Below are 24,956 nucleotides of genomic sequence, written 5' to 3'. Positions count from 1 at the left end.
CTACAAATACCTTGAATTTTTTCACATCCAGAGACCTATTTACAGCACAGAGATAGATCACACAGTTTTTTTTTCTTCTTTTGGTTTGTATTATCCTTATTCATCACTTACTTTTGTCAAGACCGTGATATTTGACTTTGTTTTTATGCACAGGATTGACTAAACTTAAGCCAAGGATAGCAGGATGCGCCAAAGGACAAAATGACTATTACTCAATATGTCATGTTTGTCGTTACTAAACAATAATCACTGTAAGGGAGGGGAACAGAAATGCTTTCAATAGCCCTGTGCTGTCACTGTTTGCCATGGTTGAAATGAAAGTCAGCTTTTGCCAGGGTATGCTGGTTATTTCCCATTCAAATTATAGAGGAGAAACTATCCTCTGAAGTATTACTGGGTTATAGCTATCAGCAAATGCTGATAATGTAAAGGTGATCTTTGACTATTTTGTAATATTTTGAGGTGTTAGTTAATGAAACATTTTCTCTTTGTCTGGTAAAGGAGCTGGCCATAAAAGTTATTGAGTTATATTTACAATTCTCTTGAGCAAGGTGTGCAAAAGTAAATTTAGCAAATGTTATGAAATAAATTAAAAAGGATAGGTTTTGTATGGTGTTTGTTTTAAAAGAATTAAGTCTGGGTAGAGCTGCTGTGCTCAAATGTCAGGAGTTGAGGTCTAAAGTAAACTTGGGCAATGAGCTAAATCTACTATTCAAGTTTACAGTTTGCGATTGCTTTTCAGAAGTAATAAAGTCTTGCTGCTTTAGGTGACACATGACTGACTGAACCTCTCTGGGAGCATTACACCACCCTGAGTCAGAAGATCTAATCACAACAGTTTTCTTAAATCTCCCAAGTGCTTCCTATTTAATATTTTGTAAGTCTTTGGATACTCCTTACTATTATTTGTTATGTATCCTTAGCCAAAACATAACTTACCTGACTGAGTGATTAAATCCAAAATTTAATGGTTGGCATTTCAGGTCAGGTCAGTTGAGGGAAAAGTACAATGCAGGAGACAGCACGTTTTGCATGTGAGTGTGTGTGTGTTTTCATATCTGGTTTCCAGTAACGGAGATTTCTTATCAACCTTCTGCAATTGGCACATCTCAAGCCCTGGTTTGTGAAAAGACAGTGATTGCAAGAATGGGGCGACTCACTCCAGCGAGAGAATATAGTTGGTGGTGCTGTATAAACACCTTGGGGAGAGAAGATCTCTTCGGAAGCTGTGGAATCCAAAGAGCTGGAGGATGTAGCCAGAAAGCTTCGAAACCTTGGACTGAGGTTTGGCTTGGCATATCTGGTCTGCAGCTGCAAGGAGAGAGGGTCTGAAACACAGGGCTGAAGTACTTGGAAGCAAAGGGAAATCCTGTTTATTGATATTTTATTTTTATTTTTATTTTTTTTTCTTTCCAGATTACTCGACTATGTTAAGTTTTATCCTTGTGGTTTGTTCATATCAAGTGACAGTATAATTTGCCTTTCTTACTGTGTAAAGGGGGACAGTGTGGAGGGGGGGAGAAGTTCAGTTTACATTTGAGGGTGAAATGGGCAGAATAACTTAGAAAAGCACTATCAGCCGAGAAAGTGTTAGAGAAGCAGCAACAAAAGGAAGTACAGCACTCCAATTTCTAAGCTGATTAGAGAGAGGTTATTAGAAGAGATTCTGAAAAACGTGAACAATACAAATAACTGGTGAAATCTGTGGCTGTTTTCTTCCTGAAATTCTTCAGATGCTGACTGTCATGTTAATGGATGTTTTGGAAGCACAGTAAAACTACCTGTAGTGTGACCTGGGGGCATTGCATGTGTGGTTTTTTTGTCCCTATTTGGTGATACCCATATTAATGACAGTAATGGACATAATGAGATGTGAAAGATTGGAGTTTGGGATTAGTGCTACCTACATCTTTCTTTGGTGTCTTTGTTGCCTCATGATATCTTGATCCTTGTGTTTCCAGTCTCATTGTCCCATTTATTTTATACATGCACTGGCCTTTTGCTCAACTGCCTGAGATTGCACCAGAAGTTTCATCACCATTTTAGTTTTTTATTTCAAAAAGTAGTGGAAATATGTTTCAGTTTATAACTATTGTAGAGCTGGAGGGTGTCAGTACTGTAACAGTTGTTGTGCTTGTTTCACTGGCTGTTCTCAGCAATGTGGTCCAACTGATGGAGCACATAGCTCTCTTGGACCTCTGCACTTGGACTAGTTTGACACTTCTTCCTCTGAGAACGTAGCAAATGGCTTTTCAGTCAGTGTGCACTGACAAAGAGCTAATACTTTCTGCCCTTATTTCTGGGATTCATCGCCATATCAGTATGGTCCATCAGAGGTAGGAAATGGAAGGGATGTTAAGAGAAGCAAGTTGTGCTGCAGTTGTCCAGGTTGTGTGTGTCTCATGGCAGGTGTTCCATTTTCAGCTCTGCTATTGCTGCGCTTCATTCTTGCAGCTTTGGCTTACGAGCAAGAAATTTGTTCCTACTTAAATACTTCAGGAGAATATGCTGTTATATAAGTTAACATCCAAATGGAAAAAGAACTAAACTTATAGACCCTCTGTTGTCTTCTCTAGATTGAGGCAAAATAACAGGCACCCCCTGTCAAGGGGAGGAATGGAATGAAAAAAATAGAAAGGAACCTCAGGTGACATCCCAAGAGAAGTAGTTTTGCTGGGGAAGATGAGCCAAGGAAATGGAGTAGTGAAATTATGCGTTTGGAAACAACTTCATTGAAAAGAGAGATAGACAGAATTAAGGAAGATGGAGCTGCGTGTGAAGGGAGCCTTGTTTTCAGATGGGCAAAGTGAGTGTACTCTTGGGAAAGAGCAAGGAGGACGAGATGGGTGAGATAACAAGTAAAGGCAGATGAGGAGAGAGTATGGAAAACGCATAGCTGCCAAGAAATATCTGATAGAAGGGAATGGAAAAATGAGGAGAAAGGAAATTTGCGTAAGGAGAAAGCCACACTTCCCCCCCCACCCCCGAAATTCTCTTATTTTTGTTTCCGAGGAGGGCTATTGGGAAGTCTGACATTGAAAAACAGGATACTGAGGTGCTGTTAGAGGATATATTAATATAAAGCATGCATTGAAAGTTATTTTAGGATGTCCATGTTTATTTTGGTAGAATATTGTGCAATGTACCTTTGAGTTAAGTGAGAGTTTCTTTTGTGGAGTGGAAGAGCTCACTGAGTGCTGTAAGTCAGGTGCAGGTCTAAAAACATGCAATCAATAGCTGTTCATCTAAAACTGCCAGGAAGCGTGGGGAGGAGGGCCTGGAGTTAGGTGGAAATGAATTGCATCTGCCGTAACAGAGGGAGACGAGAGAGGGATCTGTTACTTCCATGTGAATCAGTTGAGCAGTAGAGAAAGCTTGATTTTGACACCTCTTCACCAAAGATTTTTATGCAATCCACATTACCTGCTCCAAATCCAGTGTTGCTGAATAGAGGAGAGAATATCTGAGAACGTTGCTACTTAAAAAATACATCCAACAGTCGGACAGTTTATCAGCATTCTTTAGATAAGCATAGTTAATGTTTGCTAGGACACTATCCCCTGTTCATTGTGTGTGATCAGAACCTTGTCTAAGTTCAGTGTATGTATAGGCATGTGTAAGCACATGCATGCGTACCTCTATATAAGAATTACTAGATGCAGCAATATTTTACTATGGTGAGATCAGATGCCTTGTTCTCTTCTAATATACAGATGCTGTGTATATATATCTTGTTGTACTTGACACTTTAAGCTACTAACTTTGTTTAAAAGTTTTGTGAGACTTGGTATTCAGAAGAAATTCTGTAAGCAGATGAAGGCCTGTAGTTTTTCAGACAGACGAATTTGGGGTCATTTTTGTAGCTCTTTAGAACTGTGAAAATAAATATTTTTGCATATATGTTAAAGTGTGAGCGTAAAGTAAATTTGTGTAAATGTGGTGATCTTTGCTAGTTTAAATTTACATGGATTTTCCAGTAGGAAACAGTAGAGAATTTATTGCAGAGACACTGATGCTGCATTCAGTATTGACTGTGATGGAGCAATGTACTCTTGGCTTTTGCCTGGAGTTTGGCTGTGGCTGTTAAAGTTGTGTTTTAATGTTGGGAATTTCTTGTGTCCTGTGGTGAATGATCTACAAACCTTTGTGAACTGAATGTGATGATAATTGCCTGTGACTGTGGAAGGCTGAAACTGGTGAGGAGAGAATCACCATTTCAGTCTCAATCCCTAATTTACTCCCGTTTAAGAATTGCCTTTGTCATATTTTATAAAATACCATGTAAGTGAAAAGTGCTGTGTTTAACATAATGCAGCATGCAGTGATACAGATGTAACTGGATCCACTGGTGGGACAGTGCCCTCACTCCATGGTTGGAAAGAAGGGCGGCTTAAATATAGATTTTGACTTTCCTGTAGTGCCAGTGGCACGTTCTTTAATAACTTAGTGGTTTACAATAATGAACGATGAACCTTGAGAGCACAGATTGTAATATGTGGTTGTTTTGAGACTGAAGTTTATCTTCAGAAGGTTACTAGTAAGGATGTCCTTCTCTCTTATGTGCTTATTGTAGATAAAAATTGTGATTTTATGAGGTGAAAGGTTAGTATTCATCTCTGCAGTCTTTTTCTGCCATTTAATAATCCATCTGTTAGAAAATTATAGGAATGTTAAAAATATGTCTCAAATTAAAAGAAGCTATGGTAGAAGGTTTGTTCTGCTAGTTATAAAGCCTAAGCTGTTTCAAGAATAATAATTGCTTGGTGCTTCAGAGCTATTTTTCTGAACAATTTTTTTAAAAAAAGTTGGTGCTTTATCCTGAAAAAGTTCAAAGGAGAGTGAGTATGAATTGTTCTTGGTTATTTCTGTCTTTCAAGAGACAATATTCATTCTGGTGGTGAGTATTTTGCCTTCCTTTTCCTGTGGAGAAAAATAATAAATTTATATGCAGTACCAGAGATTGTAGACTTTTCTTATTTTGGTAGCCAAAATAGCTGAAATAGCTGATGAAGTATACATATAGAATGAACAAAGAATGTCTGCTCAGTATTAATCTTCTGTGCTTAAAAAAGCAAAAATTGATTTGTTTCAGAATTAAGAGACTCTTTTCTCTTGAATTTAGAATTCATCATTTCTTTGTTTGACTTTTCATTTTAGTTTGTTTACTCAAGGTCAGTTGACATGGCAGATGTCTTTGGAGATTGATCAATAGAGAGAAGGTAGAAGGGAAAAGGACTAATCAGATTTTAGTAGGTATATTGAAGGTAAGGGTTTTAAGGGGGACAGAGGAGGTTCTTTGCCCCCAAGTCTCTGTCTTGTTGATTTTTATCTTCCTGTGATGTGCCTGACTTGACTTGTCAGTCACTTGTCTTCTCCGCTCTGATCCAGTTTCATTTGTTCGGCTTCTTAATAACATCTAGCGCTCTCATACTTCTCCCTGCAAACTGATAATATAAGGTGAATAGCTGTAGCTTTCTGCTCCAAATAAATGGAAGAAATGACAAAATTTGTGTTAAATTATTTTTTTATTAATGATAAAATGCCCAAAAGCTCTAAAACATCACAGAAAAATGTAACAGGAAAGTCCCTTCTGAGTCGATGTTGGCCTTGGCCGGTGGTGGGGTAAACTAGATCTGTATTGTTCCTGACTGATGTTTATCTTATTGATTTCACAGACAGATTCCACAGCCGTTACTTTTGGTGGTTCATCATCTTTACTACCCGTTTCTGATGTATAAGTACTTTGAAGAAGAAATGCTTCACTGTCACAATCGCAAATGCAAGTTTCTGCTTTAACTGACAAATTAGGAAATTAATCTGACTTGTCTGCTTTCATTAGGCAAGGCATGTGATATTACACATAACCAAATAATAGTGACAGTTTAAATTATTTCAGTGTTACTGGTCTAACATTTTGAAAAGTAGGAGGATAATTTTCAGAGAGATCTGTTGAAATAGAATCTGAGTATCTGGAGGTCTGGCATATCTGGTATATCTAGATGCATTTTCAAGGTCTTTCTCTTTGTACTCTCACTGAAGGCAAAAGCGCCAAAGCTTCGTCCCAATTGTACACCCTAGACATGACATGAACAAGTATGTCAGTTAATGTACTTCGAAAGATTCAGTTAGTGATTCTGTTTTTCTGTTTGGTTTTGTTTAGTTTTGTTCTGTGGGGCTTTTTGGGATGTTTTTGTTTTGGTTTTGGGGTTTTTTTTTGTTTTTTTTTTTTTTGTTTTTTTTTGTTTTTAATTCACACAAACATCTTAAATGTAAAGAGAAAAAAGCTTTCTTCAAGTTCTCATATTTTTCAATGCATCGTGCTTTTGAGAGCCACGTTAGTTTTTTTGCTTTTTAATTCACAAATGTGAATTTGATAGGCTTCAATGTAATTTTGCCAACCATAAGGAAATTATTTCTTTCAGTTGTATTAGGCACAGAAAAAAGGAGTTGAACCAGTTATTAGGCGTGGCTTAGGGTTGTTCTTCTGTCCTAACCCTGTGTGGGAATTATGCTCCTTATGCCAAAGTGAAAGTGTTGCCTGTCAAATTGATTTGTGCAAAACTGCTGTGGAGAAATGAATTGATGTGGGCATGGTTAACAGAATTTAGCTTGCATTCTGTTGCTTCACTGTCACAAAAGCCATTTTATACTTGATATCTTTGGTATAATGTGCTTCTAGAGAACTTGCATGTGCTGCCTTCTGCATGCAGTTCTTCCACCTGTAAATTATGGTCCTATGATTATCTTTTTCTTTAATATATCTATATATAAATATATATATATATATAGAGAGAGAGAGAGGTGTTTCTTTGGTCTGTAGTCATTACTGATAAAAAAAAATGGTTATCACAGAAAAGGCAATAATGACTGCTCTCTTAAACTTCTGGTTCATTAGCTCAAAACTCAGAAAAGCTTTGATGTGCAAAAAAAACCAAGCAAGAAATTATAAAAAAAAGAGTGTACAAGATAATTTAGGAGTTATTCTATCAAGTAAACTTTGTAATCCAAGGCAGCATAATCCTTTAGGCCTACATTCTGTTATGTAAAAAAAAATTTTTTGCTACTTCCATACTTAGAGAAGTCCTTCTTGTGCCCTTGACATTCCTTGCCAGATTCAACAATGACAGATTCAGTTCAGCTTAGTGGATATTGCGAATACAAGACTGAGAGCGAGGAAATGTTTTGATGTCATACCTCCTGCGTCTTTAGACGTAAATTGTTTGTACAGATGGCTGCCATCCTCTGTGTTTGTCTAGCACCAATATTTTGTGATTAATGCAAAAATACAGAGGATAAAATAAGAATATACAGAATTTGCAGATAGAACTATTGCATCTTGAAATACATTTTGGAAAGAACATCAGGGCAATTTGCTGGGCAAACAGTGCCAGTTTCAGTATTTGTGTAGGCAGGTGCTGATCCAGTGAGTATCTCCACAGTGCTGTTTGATATAACCTGTCCATTGCTTTGAGTGAGTTGCTTTTTCTTTTTTATTACTTTTTTTCCCTTGGCAGTATTTGTTCTGTATTTATTAAATATCTGTTAAACTGTATCTGTTAAACTTCCCTCCACTTGCATTAGACCATAACTTGTCCTCACTTTCCCGAGTTAAGATGTGTTAACATTATTCCACGCTCTGTTAATGGTGACAGGAGGTACTGCACAGTTTTGCCTTTTTTTTTTTTTTTTGGGTGTTTGCTTCCTTCCTGACGCTAGCAACTGTCACAATTTAGACAACTAGATGTCTTTGGCCACTGAATTCTGCTTGCAGTTGTTCTCTGTTCTCATATTAGCAAGAACCCACACTTGGGGCTCTTTTAAAGTAATTTTTAAAAGTATTTTTGTCAAGATATGTCTCTGAAATATGGTAGGTACTATTTTTATTCTCTGCAAAAGGCTCATACTCTTCTGGACTCTACTGTGAATGGACTCCCTGCAAGAATGACTGTTCATTCAAAATCCTGTCTTCTCACTGTGTATTTTTACACTTTAATTTCTTTCTGGGAGGGGCTGTTCTTCAAGCAGGCTGAGTATGAACCCTTTTGGAGGAAGCAGCAGAGAGCGGTAGCTTCAGTTACAGCTTGTGTGAGTTTTATTATGGGGGAGCAGAGAAGAAGAGTGAGAGCAAAGGAAGCAAGGTATCTGTCAGCACCTTAATTGGTGATGGCTGGAATTAAAAAGTGGTTTTGAACAGCATCTTTTTCTGGAGCAAGCAAATGCATCAGTATGGGTTTGACTCTCTGCAGAGGTATTTCAAATTGTTTTGGCTGCTGTTCTGAAAATAGGCAATTTTTAGATAATTTTCTCTGATATGAGCTGGGAAAAGTTATTCTAGGAAGCACCATGTAGGATGCAATATGAACCTATGAATGTTGTTTACTGGTTTCAGTCTGTCTGCTTGGCTTCATTTTTTGCAGTTCTTCATACGCTACTTCTATGAAGTTGTTTGTTGTAGGGGGTTTTTTTGTGGTTTTTGGGTTGGTTTTTTGTTGTTGTTGTTGTTTGGTTTTGGTGGGTTTTTAAAAATTTGATTATGGAGAAGATCCCATGGTTGGGAAATTGAGAGTTTGATTTATCAGTATAATGTTATTGCAGGTAGTAATTTAAGGGATAAAGATTTATGATTACTGAGTGTTCAATTTTATCAGTAATTTGGCTGGGAATATATATATGGCTTGAGATAGAACATATTTTTGTATTTTTAAGAAATAAAATAAAATGCGCGCATGGTAGGAGTTCCCAAGGGTCACTGAAAGGCAAAAAGAACTGACCTCATCTCTAGATTTAGAAAAGTACGGTGGCATCATGCCAGACTTCTAGTGCTGCATTTTCTAGTAGCTATCTATGTTCACAAGATCTGCTTCTGTCCTACTGGAAAGTAGAGTTTTGGTCTGTCACAAAAATAAGCACAGTCTTAAGTACTTCATATTGATTCTTAGCTTGTGTTTCTTATTGTTACTGTCTCAGTTTTAGCCTTCAAATGCCATGATTTACAATACTGTGAAGGTTTTTGTTTCCCATGGCTAAAAGTCATGCCTTTGCATGCATTATTACTATTATTTTAAAATCTCAATCATTAAGGACTTTCACCCTTAAACAAATGTTTTGGTTTATTAAAGATCTTGTGTTTACTGACTGTGTAAGCATGTCTTGTCATTGTCTTCAGTTAGTCAAGAGCAGGGTGAGTTTTTCTAAGACTGTAAATATTCCCAGATGATAAACTACTACTACTCCAAAGTGAAAGCAGCTGTAACTCTTCTGTGTGTGGTGCTTCATCCAGATATTTTCTGGGCGCAAGCCTAGAAACGTTTGGCATAAGCAACTTAAGAGACGTAAGCACAGATAAGTGGAAGGATGTGAGGTTTTTTACTGGTGTTCCTAACGCTAACACAGGGGTTTTCAGGGTCACTGGGTCTAATCGCTAGCTGCTGCTGCATCGGATAACTGTCATACAGGCTCTTTCAAAGGCTTATTCTGCTTCTTCTTAATTACGTGTTTTCCTACAGCAAGTATGTTGTTTGTGGAGGTAAAATATTTTTACTAACTCTGCTCATGTTTAAATTGTGTAGCTCACCTAAAGCTCACCTGCAGTTATTTCTTACGTTGAAGAGACAATTTTAGGGTTGGGTTTTGTTGGTTTTTGTTTTGGTTTGGTTTTGGTTTTGTTTTTTTTCTTGGGATTAAGTAGAGGAGGTAGCTCATTTATAACTAATAAATTATCTGAAGGATTACCCTTTGGGACCCTTGGTAGGCATGTTTTCTGGTTGACTCTTCCCCAGAGAGCGTGAACTGAAATGAATCTTGGGAGTTTAGACTTCCCAGTGTTGAGTGGATCTTAAAGACACGTTTGAGGATGAGAAGGAGGTGTCTATGTCCAAGTTCCCTATGGGTGAGTGAGGTGGTCGAAGAATCTGTGAGCATTTGCTGATCGGCTCTGCTGGTAAGGATGCTAGAGAGAAGACAGGCTTAACCCCTCTGGTTTTCAGTCTCAGGAGATGCGTAATTGAGGAAGAAGTAGTAATAGGGTGTTAGCTGACTTAGCAGAATTGAGACCCCAAAATTTTCACCCGAGTGTTTAATTTGCTGTGCTGGAAATTCTCCTGGGCCCTGTCAGCAACAAAGGCTGCCTCACAGTGTTACTTACGCATTCAAATGGAAGTAATTATGTTTTCCTGGTTTCTAATTTAGTTCTGCAAAATTATCTATAACTTTCACAAGGGAAATGCTTTTTATTATGTCAACAAAATTTTTATATGTTAGGTAAAAATTTATTTAGCTGTCCCTTCTTGATTTCAGCTAGCTTTCATTGAGTATTTCTTTCATATTTTGATACTATTTTCATGCTTATATTATTTTTTAATTTCTTGGTAATGAAAAACTTTGCTTTAGTGTTTTAAGATGCCTTTAACAGTGCAAAAACATGGGATAGAATTAGAAGCTTGTCAGTGAGTAGGATTCATTAGTATTTCATCTTATGTAAAACTAGTCTTCCTGTTCATGGCTTTTCATCTGCAGAAAGTTATTTTATACAGAACAAACTTGCTCCTATGTGTTGTTTAATCTCTACCAATTCCAGTATAAGTACTAGATTCAAGTGTATCTGGTGTCACCCTACTGTGCTTTTACTAAAATTAAAATGAACCAATGAAGGAGATGTGTATGAAGTACGCATGAAGTAAGGTTACCCAGGACATGGAGAAGGCTGAGGTACTCAATGACTTCTTTGCCTCAGTCTTCACCGACAAGAGCTCTTGTCCCACCACCCAAGCTGTAGAAGGTGCAAGCAGGGACTGCGAGGATGAAGAACTGCCAACTGTACTTGAAGAGCAGGTTCGGGATCATCTGAGGAACCTAAAGGTGCACAAGTCCATGGGACCTGATGAGATCCATCTGCGGGTCCTGAGGGAACTGGCGGATGAAGTTGCCAAGCCACTGGCTGTTGTATTTGAGAAGTCATGGCAGTCTGGTGAGGTCCCCGATGACTGGAAGAGAAGGGAACATAACCCCAATTTTTATAAAGGGGAATAAGGAAGACCCAGACAACTACAGGCCGGTCAGCCTCACCTCTGTGCCTGGCAAGGTCATGGAGCAGATTCTCCTGGAAACCATGCTAAGGCACATGGAGAGCAAGGAGATGGTTGGTGACAGCCAACATGGCTTCACTAAGGGCAGATCATGCTTGATCAATTTGGTGGCCTTCTATGATGGGGTGACGGCATTGGTGGACAAGGGGCGAGTAACAGACATCATCTACCTGGACTTGTGCAAAGCTTTTGACACTGTCCCGCATGACATCCTTCTCTCTAAACTAGAGAGGCATAGGTTTGATGGATGGACCACTCGGTGGATAAAGAGTTGGCTGGATGGCCACACTCTGAGAGTGGTGGTCAACGGCTCAATGTCCATGTGGAGACCGGTCACGAGTGGTGTCCCTTAGGGGTCCGTGCTGGGCCCGGCCCTGTTCAACATCTTTGTCGGCGACAGGGACAATGGGATAGAGTGCACCCTCAGCAGGTTCGCTGACGACACCAAGTTGTGTGTTGCCATCGACATGCTGAAAGGGAGAGATGCCATCCAGAGGGACCTTGACAGGCTGGAGAAGTGTGCCCTTGCCAACCTCATGAAGTTCAACCAGGCCAAGTGCAAGGTCCTGCACCTGGGTCATGGCAATCCCAGGCACAAATACAGGCTGGGCGGAGAATGGATTGAGAGCAGCCCTGAGGAGAAGGACTTGGGAGTGCTGGTGGACGAGAAGCTTAACATGAGCTGGCAATGCGCCCTTGCGGCCCAGAAGGCCAACCGCATCCTGGGCTGCATCAAGAGAAGCGTGGCCAGCAGGTGGAGGGAGGTGATTCTCCCCCTCTACTCTGCCCTGGTGAGACCCCACCTGGAGTACTGTGTCCAGTTCTGGAGCCCCCAACACAAGAAGGACATGGACCAGTTGGAGAAGGTCCAGAGGAGGGCCACGAAGATGATAAAAGGGCTGGAGCACCTCTCTTATGAGGACAGGCTGAGAGAGTTGGGGCTGTTCAGCCTGGAGAAGAGGAGGCTCCCGGGGAGACCTTATAGCGGTCTTCCAGTACCTCAAGGCGGCCTACAAGAAAGATGGGGAAAGGCTGTTTAGTAGGGCCTGTTGCAATAGGACGAGGGGTAATAGTTTTAAAATAGAGGGGGGTGGATTTAGATTGGAAATTAGGAAAAAAATTTTTATGATGCGAGTTATAGAACACTGGAACAGGTTGCCCAGAGAGGTGGTGGAAGCCCCATCCCTGGAAACGTTCAAGGCCAGGCTGGATGAGGCTCTGAGCAACCTGATCTAGTCAGGGATGTCCCTGCTCCTTGCAGGGGGGTTGGACTAGATGACCTTTGAAGGTCCCTTCCAACTCTAACCATTCTATGATTCTATGATTCTATGAAGTAGAAAAAAATAATTTAAAATGTTTACTTTTTATATTCTTATGAAAGACTTTAAGGCTTTATATCTGGTGAAGTTAATGTAACTCATATCTGATTAGGTTAATTAATATAACTCCACTGATTCTTTTGGTTCTAAGTCATTTCTTCTTCATTTGTTTTAATCAGAAGTTGAATAGAAATTATGTGGGAGGTCCCAAAAGTAGACAGTAATGCACACCATCAGGATTGTGCATACTGGAACAGTGAGGAAAGAGCACAAAGTTTCTAGAAATGCTGGACTCTAGTTGAGGATCACCCATTATTTTTTTTTTTTTTTTTTTTCTTTCTCCTGTGCTGCAATCTATCACAGACATGATACCTTCTGTGTACTTACATGGTGCACTTTTCCAGCAGGCAGAGGAACTGATCTATTTATGTGTTTGATTTCAGATAATGAAGCTGGTAAAAACCCTCCTATAGCTGAAGAAAAAAGAATTGGAAGTTGAATGCTTGGTGGAAATGACAAGATATTATTCTTCCCCCACCATACATTTCCATCTTAAATTCCTTTTCAGCTTTCTCTAATGTGTATTAAAGACTAGCAGTAAAAATTAGTCAATGAAACACTACGTTTCTGCTGTAATGAAGCTTTTTTTAGTACTCAGTTTGATCAAATTGATGTATGGATGTTTAGTTCGTATATACAATGGTCTGACAGGACTGCTGTCAGAACTGTGGGAGATTCTCACGTTCTTTGGTATCATGAGTTGTCAGAACTAGGGAAGCTGAGGAAGGACAAGGAAGGTCTCAAACTCTACTAAAATACCCTACTTGGTGACGGTGGTGTATGGTTTACAAGAAAACAGCTTTTACAAAACCTAGGGAGAATTATGTTTGAAGGGTAGGCTTTGGAGTACAGAGTTCTTCTCTCTCTTTCCAGACTACCTTTTGTACTGAATTGACTCAGTATGATTTGGGCATACTTGTTTTGATCAGTGCCTCAAATGAGCTCATAATGCGGATACTAAATTTTTGGATCCTGATGAGAGTTAAAAATTTGGTGAGGCCAGCCTTTAAGTTGTCTATTTGGCATATTCCTGCAAGTGCAGGCAGGATGCAGTGTTAGGGCTGTGTAGGAATGTGAAGGTTTGAGTATTTCTTAAGCATTAAGCTTCAGCTATATCCTTTTGGGGGTCTCTGCTGCAATAATTACTACTTTTTCTATTTTATTCACATACTACTTAGTATTTAAGTTGTTCACAAACATTTATTTCTGGAACAATGTTAGGTGAAGAGTGATTGTCATCATCTGCATTTTAGAGCTGGAATGTGAAAACAAAGTGTGTTCTCTTTTGCAGTGCCTGACACAAAACAACTAGAATCTTTTTTTTTTTTTTTTTTTTTTTCCCCTGTATGTTGCATGTCATACACTTAATATTTCATATAGGTGATCTGATTGATACAGGCTAGTTAAATTTCAAAAAGGCTTTGATACAGTCACTAAATAAAAACTTGTAATGAAGCTAAGCTACTATTCTATGAGAAGAAAGGTACTTGCATAGATAGATAATTGTTTAAGAGGAAAAAGAGAAGGTAGGAATAAATTGTCAATATGCCCAGAAGTCACCGAGGGTATCCTGTAGAGATTTGTACCTTTCAACATGTTCATAAGGGCTCAAGGTGGGGACTGGAGAACAGCGTTAAGATAAAAGTTTGCAGGTGAAAGCTACTTTGGAATAGCAAGAACAGTATTATGAAGACCTGTAGAAGGACCATCACAGTATCACCAGATATGATTGAGTGGGTAATAAAATGGCAAACATGTTTTAGTATAGATAGACTTATAAAATAATGCACACTGCATAAAATCCTGATTTCGCACACTGAATGATGGACTTGGAGTTTATAGTTGGTACTCTGCAGCAAGATTGTGCGATGTTGTAAAAATGTCAACTTAGAGCCCAGTGATGGTCAAAAAAAGCATGTGAAGTGTTAAGAATGGTTAATAAAGTTCAGTATAAATTAGATAACTTATACAACAGTATGATATAATTATGACTCTCCCACATCTTGATTACTGTGTGCCAGCTCTGCTCTTGTTAACTTCAAGGAATACAGTGCATTTAGAAAGAGCTTTAGAGAAGGATGAGGATAATCAAAGAAAAGAAAATAATTTCTGTACTAAACTGGTTGAATAATCTATGACTCTTCACATTTGAGACAAAATTACTTGGGGACATATAATACAGGTCTACAAAGTTGCGAATGTGATAATTCAGATGATTTGGATCAATTTGTCACTGATTTCGGTCATTAAAGGAAGCCAGGTACAAAACAGACAAATGGAAATGGCTGTTAATGCTGTCAGTAGTAAACCCATGGATTTTTCCCAAATGGTTCTGCATTCACTAAAAGCTTGCGTGGTTTTAGGAGGAAAATGGACTAATATATGGACATTAGGGATGGCTAAATACGTAGGAACGTGTCCAATTCAGGGAGTTCTGACACTGTATCATCACTTGCGTCTGAATGCAGGCACTTCATAAACAAGGATATGCTATTGTATTTGGAAAAATAACTATTTGAGTATTGCCTTGGAACTGTGGAGAAAATTCAGGGATCAAATCTAATTCCCTTGAGTAGCATTTGAAGTAACTGGGGTATTCACATTTCCCATTCTCATTCACTGCAGTGACCCTGGGAAAATGAGACAGGATAGCCTTCTCCACAGCCCTGCTCTGTGCAAGGCCAGTTCATCCCCCAAAAAGTCTCTCCTCTCCATTGAAGGAAGCAAGCATCTCTCAGAAGTGCACTAGATCAGCACGCAATTAAATTGTGATAAGTGGAAGGACATTTATAGTTGCATAGGCAACTGATATTTTCTGGCTAGAGTGGTAATCTGAATTATTTTTCAGCTCAAGTTAAAGTGTTTATCCATTATTTCTAGGGCTGTAAGCTGAACAGCAGGTCAGACTACCTGCAGGATTCGCTCCCAAGGTGCTGGTTGTCTCGTTAGGATGAACCTTCTCTGGTGAAAGGAATAGCTCAACAGTCTGGTTTTTCTCAAGTAGTGTGTGTGTGAGGAAAAGAACTACCTCAGGTTCTGGTCTGACTTGTCAGCATTTTAAATTGCTGGTTTCACCTATATATGCAGTTCCCTTTTCCATTTCCCGTTATAAATGTGAACAGCTGTTATCAAATTAAAGCCTGGTAAGAATTTTTGAAACTGAGCTGCACCTTTTGCTGTATAGTGTCTACAGTTATGAATGTTTCATAGCTGTATTTATTCCAATTATGAATGTAAATAAAAATAATTTAGCACTGTATATATGAAATCTCAATTCTCTAATATCTCTCGTTTTAATAACTTTATTTTTCCTTTACTTAACTCATAAACATTACTCCCTGTAACACTTTGTAGGCTTCTTCCATGTCTGTATTTCTTCATGTTTTTTGTTTTGTTGTTGTTTCTTTTCTTCTCATGGATCTCCATGTCTTAATCTTACCCTTTCCTGTGAACTTCTCGTTTTTTGATAACTTCCCACTCTTGGAGCATGGGGATTAATTCAGTTGATCTGGAAGAGGCAGAAAAAACCAAGTAAATTCATTCCCTGCTCTGTCCCAAGAAAGGTAACTTTCTCCCCTCTGGCCTCAGTGTAGGAAGATCTTAATGTACAGGGCAAGGACACACTTCCATGAGGCCAAGCTTCCCTGGAAACTGGATCTAAGTTCCTTCTGAACGAATTAATAACAAGCCAGTTCAGAGCAAGGTGTAATTTTAGTCTTAACACTGGTGCTCAAATTTCTTAACTGGACTTTGAGCAACTAAGTGCATTCAGAGTTTGTGTATGTGATAGAACTGTTTTGTGTTGTAAAGAAATTGATTTGTCAGAAGGGATTTAAATGTAGTATTTATTTCTTACTGAGTTGTTTGTCTTCCACACCATATAACTATTAAAAAAATCCAAATTATTAAAGATACTGATGTTGATGTTCCTTACTGAGGACAAGAGCCAGGTTTCTGAAGATGCATGAGGAGCTCGCGGACGCTGTCAAATAGTACAGTGATCATAGAGGTCATGGGACAAGAGACTGAAAGTAGGACCCCCAGATACTCAATTCCTTTCCTTTCAAGCTGTTGTTGGCCAAGGCAGGAGGAGGAGGCAGAGAATGACGTGATTTCTGCAACTTAATTGCATTGGAGTGCAAATAAAAAAAAAAAACCAAAAAAAACAGTGACAAATGCAACCAGAACCTAAGCAAGAACTTCTGGAGAAGCTGCAAGAGAGATTATAGCCTGCTATTGTTAAAGTATGTGTTCCCCGCAGGCTTCCTCTTTCTGCAGTCAAAGCGCAAGTCGGGGGACCCTGTGAACGAGATCATGAACATGCCCATATCCACCTTTCCTTGGAAACTTTCCTTATTTTCCCCCCGTTTGAGGTTGTGGAATTAGTTCTGAGTATAAATAAGCCACCTGAGGTCCCTGTCTCCTTTGGTGGGAAAATAAATTGCACCTCATGTCTAGGTGGGTTGTAAGGTGAGGAAATGGATGTAAGGGTGAACGGGGTGTAAGCACACAGAAGTGTTCCTGAGGCGACATCAGAGCAGAGTTGCGTAAATGCTGGATATCTTGCCAAAGAGGGTAGGTTTTGTGAATGAGAGGTCCAAAGGAGCTTTGGAGGTAGATGGCAGCTACTTGCTCCTGGGACTCCCTTGAGACTGAACAGTACAGTGGTCATTACTTCCCAGCAAGGTGCTGTGTGGATTCTCCAGTAAGAAGACGCGATAGAGGTGTTGATGGGGACAGCATCCTCCTGCTCACCTGCTGGGTACATCGGGTTGTAAATCCATTGCCTTTGCTACTCCTTTACATTGTCCCCAAGAACGAGATGTAAGCTGCTTGAAAAGATTATGTATAGAGCAACTGACTTGCTCTAAGCCTGTCTTGCACTGAAGACCCTAACAGATACTTCTTTTTGGGCAATTATGATTGCAAGTTTATCGTATCACTTGACTCCGTCTTTACTGGTGTACTTTCCTCTTTCTGTCTTCCTTTTAGTTTAGACATTCATGCTTCATCCTTTACTTTTCCCTCTTCTAATTATTTTCTTTTTAATTGCACTATATTGTCCTTTTGGTCACTTGGCGTTGTTTTGCTCCATCTGAAGCAAAAGACAGCTCTGCGCTCTGGAGCGGTCCAAGAACAATTTTTTTGCTGTTACGACCCATTTGAGGCGGGACAAGCAGCTGGATGGGAAGACAATCTCTTCCTTCATGCACAGCAGTTTCCCCATTGCCTTGCAAGAGTGGAGAATTAAGTTAACAACTACTACATAAATGTCATGCTATAGCTGTTCTCTTCACTGCCACTGGGGAGTGCTGCACTATTTCTGTGCTGCTGCGTGCTTTCCTCTGCGATTATGCTGCAGAAGGCTGCAGGAGGCTGTGGACTATACTGTGACCCCTGACAAGAATATAAATTTTGTTAAAATTCATTGGTCATTTCTATGCTGTGATGTCGAACCTGTCTGAAAGTAATGGCATTTTTTTCAGAATTGAATCATGTATATACATTTAGCATACTGCTTTGGCTCTGCTGTTAATTGAGGTAATAAACTTGCTTTTCTGGTGTTCCATAAGCACCAAATCCAAGCAAGTCATGTATATGGATGGTATGGAACTGCAATATGTTGAGTAATAAATATTCTACTCAGTCATCAAACCTTGTAGGAACTTCAACTAAATGAAAAAGGCAATGTGTCTTATATCTACACGCTTGCCACTGTGGGAATTCTGTAGAAATGAGTGTTGTAAACATTTTTTCTTTCATTTTGACAGGTAATATTTGAAGCTGAAGTCTCAGATGGGAGAAATGGCTACATTGCCATTGATGACATCCAGGTTCTGAGTTACCCTTGTGGTAAGTAATGATTAAGAGCTGCATTTTTCTCTGTCTTTTCAGGACGTTTTTGGTATTGCTGTAGACTGCTGAGTTTTTGTCACTTGATCACTGATGTTCTTTGTTCTTTCAGTAGTGTTTTTGTTGCAGATTCCAGGGGAAAACGTAGTGTTGCAGTAGTGATTTACCTGAGTAAAATCTTTGTCTGCCAGAAGAAAAGTATACAGGAATATGACAGCAAAAATTTTTCAGTCTTTTTAGTCATACCATAGTTGGTGTGCATAATCAAAAAGGATTAAAGAAAACTGAATTGGCAGATGCATGTAGAAGGTTTATCAGATTTCGTGCCCTTGTTCTTGTGTTTTTTTGTCCTTTTTTTTTTTTTTTTTTTTCCCCTTAAATGGACACAACTAATTAAAAAAGCTTCTTGGCTATTTAACTACTGAAGGATTTGGTTTTGTTATTTTGGTTTTTTTGTGGGCAGACTTGAGGAGTTTGTGTTCGCCTTTCCCTGCTTTATCCTGAGGAACCATTGCATACATGCAAACCCAAGTTGCGATAATAAGAATTTCAACATGTAGGAAGTTGTGAGGAAGAAATTATTACTGTCACTTGTTATTATATTTTTTTTGGTAATTTGGCTATGTTCAACTCTTCTGCTCTCCCTCTACCCCAAAGACCATAGCTGTCAGGGGCTACCAAGCTTACAGGGTATTTGAGTGAGTTACCTCTCTATATTTCCAGCAGCCCAGCTATCTGATGTCTGTGCTCAGCAAAGCTCTGCTCAGATTCAGTATCTGGCTTTCATTTTTCTTCTGTTCAGCTTTTTTTGTTGTTGTTGTTTTTTTTTTTTTTTTTTTTTCCTTAGACTTTTTTTTTAAATTGCCAAAACAAAAGGCACTTGAATACAGGCATGATTGCAGATTATCAGCATGATACAGTATTCAGATAAACTCTTTTTTGTTACTGATGTTTGAACTATTTGTTCCAATTTTCTGGTTTTTACCTGTGTTTTGTTTTGGGTTGTGGGTTTTTTTGTTGGTTTTTTTTGGTTTGGTTTTTTTTTTTTTTTTAATAAGCGCAAAGAAATAACAGTTCAGCTCATGTTTTTGTTAGTCGTTCTTGAGAAAGCGATGAGCGAGAGCTGTGTAATGTACCCGTTCCTCAAATGTCTGTCAACTTTCTTCCATCTAATAAATCCTTCAGGTGGTTGTGCCACTGAGCTTTCCTAGGGGCTTTGTCCGTGTGGGAAACAGATTTGTCAGCTCCTGAAGTACTTGTATTCAATGGCACAAATTATTTCATTTAGTGAAACAAGTGAGCTCTGAGTTACATTGCGAATAATCTGAACAGTATCTCTCTATTTGCCTGAGCCGTATCCTGCTAATTGAGTTTTTCTCAGTATGATGGGTTTCATGCAATCCAAAGTCTTTGGGATAATTTTTGTGAAGTGCTGCTGACATTTTGACATTTGATCTCCTTCTCTTGGCTTTGATTTTTATAAGACTTTTATTATAACTCACATATAACGCAAAGTTAGTAGAATCACCAGGGGAGAAGGGAAAGGACTGAAAGCACTCTTTTTTTCTTGAACAGAGATGAAACAAATAATTTTCTCTCTTCTGTTTCCGCTTTTTAGCGAAAGGTTGTTAAAATATGTGTCTTCGGGGAGACAATAATGTTGCTGGCACCTTTTTTAGCAATAAGCATTATTTGTAACTTTTGTTTTCCCCCTCTGCAGATAAATCTCCACATTTCTTGAGGCTGGGGGATGTAGAGGTCAATGCAGGGCAGAATGCTACGTTTCAATGCATTGCTACGGGGAGAGATGCAGTGAATAACAAGTTATGGCTCCAGGTAAGGCCAACTCGTGCAAGTCTCTTTGGCTAGAGGACAAGCTGCTTTTCTGGAGGTGAAATATTTAAATTCCTAAGCCTTTTTTCCTTCTGCGTGTAAAATCTTTAAACACAATTTTATCTCTTTTAAATGGAGAAACTTGTAATCAATTTTCTAATGTTAAAAAGCTTGGATTAAAAATTAGAACTGTTGTGGACAGCGCAGGAGGGTTGGTCTTTAAGGCATTGTGGGCCTTCTCTCCCTGTAAATCAGCTTCTCTGCATGAAAATTTATTGTCATTAGATGCAGATAATTGGCATTTGGGATCTAGTAAAATACAGATGTAACACAGCTGTCATAAATTTTGAGGATTATTTTATCATATAAATTGCAACTAATTCTTTGTCCAAGCAGGTGGCTAGAGGGATGTGGCTGTACTCCTGTGTGCATCTCAATTTTACTCAGCAGCGTATTTAATGGGACAGCATAAAAGGATTGTTGCATGTCCTTTTTCTCTGTCTCTGTAATGGGAGGGAATTCAGCTTTTATCTGTGTGTAACTGTGGGAAGTATGATGGGTTGACCCTGGCTGGATACCAGGTGCTCACCAAAGCTGCTCTGTCGCTCCCGTCCTCAGCTGGACAGGGGAGAGAAAATATGATGAAAGCTTCATGCGTCCAAGTAAGAACAGGGGGAGAGATCATTCATGAATTACTGTCACGGGCAAAATAGACTCGACTTAGGGAAATCAGTTTTATTTGTTACCAATCAAATCAGAGTATGATCATGACAAATAAAACAAAAATCTTAGAATACCTTCCCCCAACACCTCTGTTCTTCCTGGACTCTACTTCCACTTTCTGTATCTTCTCACCCCGAGCAGCACAGGGGAACGAAGAAAGAAGGTTGCAGTCGGTCCATCACTCGTCGTTTCTCCATCCTCCTCAGGGGGAGGACTCCTCACACTCTCCCCCTGCTCCAGTGTGGGTCCATTCCACAAGGTGCGGTCCTTCTGGAACAGGCTGCTACAGCCACATGAGTGGGTCCTTCATGAGGTGTTATCACTGTCGCTGGTGGGCTCGGCCTTGGCCAGCACTGGGTCCATCTTGGAGCCAGCTGGCATTGGCTCTGTTGGACATGGGGAAAGCTTCCAGCAGCTTCTCAGAGAAGCCGCCCCTGTAGCGCCCCCAGCCCCACCCTGCTACCAAAAACTTGCCATGCAAACCCAATACAGTATGTTAGAACCTATGGGATTCCTAAAACGAGAAAATAACCCTTCTCACTAAAAAAAAAACAAGAACAAAGAAGAAAGCAACACCGCCATCCCTCAAAATCAACTACTTTGCTGTATGGTGAAGGATGGGGTTATTTACACTTAAGACTACCAGTTAAGTAGAAGGCTATCAAGGTTTCACAGTTGCTCCTTAACAAATTAAATTTTGCCACTTAATAAGGATTAAAAAATCATTTTAATTGTACGGATACCTTTATGCATATGCTTTAGTTTATGTGTAAACCTTAGGTACCAGCAGTCCTTTAGAATGGTTTCTAAATATGGCCTTTAAAACTTTATTTTTTTTTAAATGTATATTTCTGTACATTTTTAGATCTGTAAAGTATATATTCTTATGAAACATTGTACTTTGACATGAACTATAATAAAAACTTTTAAATATCTATTTTTTGGCAAGCGTTGCACTTTGAAATGAACTATAATCAGTTACTTCAATCTGCTTGATTTTTCTTTTAATAGAGAGTGGAATTGACAAACCCTGAGTAACAGCTGCATATAGGCATATGCTAAAGTTAAATTTTAAAGAAGTTCTTTTTTAATAGATAGAATGAGATTAGAAAAAATCCAATTTGCAAAATGTATTACTGAACAAATATGCTGCAACATTAAAAAAGGAGTGCAGTAATTGCATTGCATTTCATGAAAAGGTATCATAGCAGTAGGAATGATTTGTACTCTGTGTCTTTGAGTATTTACTTGTTTGAATTCAGCAAACATATAATACATTCATTGAGGAAAAGGAGTTTGGTTTCTGAGACTTGCCAAATAGAGCACACAGAGCACAAAATGAGATTAAGCTGGGTTTTGCTATGTCAAAGGCAGGACTATAACAATAGGAGCATACCAGCAAACCCATGAAACACAACCTTTAGTAGATCATGGGTCAGAAAGACCCGATAGAGACAGCCAGCTGGAAATCTTCCTATCACTCACTCCTGAGAGTGAGATAACTGACAGATTATCCTTGCTAACTTTCACTGCCCTGAGAAGCCCAGTTAGCAGCCAGAGCAACTCAGAAAACGTATGTTTTGTCCCTTCGTATACTTGATGGGTGGAGTTTTTTTTTGTGTGTGGACCACAGATGTGGCAATTTCTCTCGGTGTGAAAGATAAGGTACTTTTGAGGTTTTCACTCTGCTTGCTTGTGCTTATGAAGTGCTTTGGTGTTCTTGAAGATAGCTTGCTACTAAAATTATGTACTTGAACTTCCTTTCCTCTTCTTGTTTTCCCCTAAAGAGTGCTGAATTTTCACCAATTTGAAGGTGACCCCTTTCTTTCTTCCACCCTCATAATTCCATCTCTCCATCCATCTTTCCCAATGTAAGCGTGAATCAGCAGCTTTCCCTCTCTGAATTCCTTTCCTTAGATAACACAGCAAGTTACTGCTGTTGTGCGCAGCTAATACTGAATTGACTCATTTTCCTTAAAACCCAAGATGGGTATGTATGGGCCTCATGAGGCTCTGGAGTGTGACTTGGAAAAGGTTCACTTTAACCTTTGGCCAAACTGGAGATTCATAAAGTCCAAATACCCAGGAAGGAAGAACCAGCAGATCAAATCAAATGCCTAAGTAATTGTTTTTGAGAGCCCTGAGCTGAAACATTCCAGGAATGTACTTTTCTCATAACAAGGAACACCATTGGAGGGGGAAGAAAAAAAAAAAAAAGAGCAAAAATAAAAAATGAAAGGAGAGAGGGGGAAGAAGACACTTTCCAAGTACACTATGTTAGAGAAAATAGCTTTTGGTTATGTCCTTATTGAAAGAGAAAAGATATTTCATTGGGAAAACAAAAAGAAAAAAACAGCAAACAATTTCTTATTAAAACACGTTCTTTGATAAGTAAAAATCTGAGGTGCAATCTGGAACAGTAGAGCTTTTTGTGTCTGAAATCACCTAAGATCTCATTTGCTTGCATTGAAGTAATAGAGATGTGTAGGCATAGATTTTTTTTTTTTTTTTTTTTTTTTTTTTTTTTATATACAGACTCTACCAGTGTGCTCTCGGCCCTCTGTTTTGGAGAGGGTCTAAAGTAAATTCAGCAGCAGGAGAAAAGAAAAAAAATAGCAGCCACCCTGGTCTGTGTTCAGGGTTTTGTTGTGCCTGCGTGCAATCCCACAGCTGCTTCAGCCAGGCTTGGTCGGAGCTGCTGCAGTCTCAGCTTCGCCCTCCTCATCCCTCTGTGCTGGAGCTTTTGGAGCTTTCCAGTAAGTCAGTTTAGGAAAGTGATATGGCTGAAAGAGATTTGGGGATGAAACGGATTTTTGTTGTTCATGGGGGTGGGAAGGACTGTTTGTTTTTATTTTTCTAATTTTTTTTAATTATTGTTTTATTTTTTAGCTTAATTCATGTTTGAGTTACTTGCATAAATAGTGCCAGCACATGGAAAAACATGGGGATGTTTCATTAGAAGCAGGGAAGAGGGAAGCATTATAACAGCCTGGATGGAAGTAAAAGTGGATCTCAGCAGTGTTTCTCATTGCAGTGTCCTACATATAAACTTTAATTACTCGGTTCTTTAGTTATTGGGGAAAAAGCCCTGATCATATACTAGATGATCTGTGTGCACACACATTTCTATACTTATGTTTTTCTCAGTGTATATATATAATTGGGTGCACATACCTTTGTGTGTCTGAAAATTAAAAATGAATAAAAATAGGCATAACATTTCGATACACTGTTTCTTCTTTATTTACTGCTGTAATTACGGTCTTTTCATCAAGTACATTTTCTATAAATGTACGTCTGTAAACATTTCAGACAAATAGGAATTAACATTGAATTGAACTCCTGACTTTCATGGCTACAGACTCTGCTCTTGTTTGTTTTTAGATTGTATCTGGTCTCTTGTCCGCTTTCATACCCTTCCCTCCCACCCCTGCATTTTGCAGCCCCACTGGACCAAGGTCTGGGACAATCAGAGCTCTGGCATTGAAAGATAAGCAGTAAAGATAACACAAGTCTTTAGAAGGTGTAGCTGCATTAATACGAAACAAATATTTGCACAGATAGAGATTTAACTGGCTGAACAAGATGATCTGAAGCACACCTTTTGTGACAGTGTGAATAGAAGGTGTGGGAGTGGGAGAGAAATGCAGTTCTTAATTTTTTTTTGTTCTTCACCTTTTCAACTTAATCTACTATCAATCTATTACAGTTGTGAGCTGAAGGATTCACTTTAGGACCCACAATTATCAGCAAATTCTGAAAGAGTTTCAAAATAGTGTTAGTTTAAAGTGAGCATTGATGTTTCTGAAATACATTAATTCTTGGTGCGTATTATCTTTTTTTGCCTGCTATCTCCTTCTGGATATAATGCTGTGGGGTTTTTTTCTCATTATTTTCCCCCTTCTTTTGAAATTTCCTCTGCAATGTGTCACACACCAACAGCTGGAGTTTGGTGCCACTGTACACACTGAAGCAGTTGGATTGTGTGATGGAAATCCCCAAATCCAAAGTGTGGTAACCTAGCTTTTCTACCTGTTGTGCTTTGCTGTACCCTGTCTCATAAGCTTTAGGAGGTAGCAGAAGT

General features: G+C 39.0%; 1 protein-coding gene across 13 annotated transcripts in view; it reads left to right on the top strand.

Annotated features, from left to right (window-relative positions):
- The window catches only part of PTPRK (protein tyrosine phosphatase receptor type K), a 416,154-nt gene that overhangs the window by 168,731 nt on the left and 222,467 nt on the right, over positions 1-24,956 (top strand). For all 13 annotated transcript variants that reach the window (XM_086743669.1, XM_086743658.1, XM_086743668.1 and 10 more), the window contains exons 4-5: positions 18,235-18,316; positions 20,037-20,152. In XM_086743669.1, the coding sequence (XP_086599795.1) occupies positions 18,235-18,316; positions 20,037-20,152 (198 nt within the window). The remainder of the gene's footprint in view (positions 1-18,234; positions 18,317-20,036; positions 20,153-24,956) is intronic.

This window comes from Chlamydotis macqueenii, chromosome 3 (genome assembly GCF_036417535.1).
Source record: "Chlamydotis macqueenii isolate bChlMac1 chromosome 3, bChlMac1.mat, whole genome shotgun sequence".
NCBI classification, from domain to species: domain Eukaryota; kingdom Metazoa; phylum Chordata; class Aves; order Otidiformes; family Otididae; genus Chlamydotis; species Chlamydotis macqueenii.
This window is presented reverse-complemented; position numbering and strand designations above follow the sequence as displayed.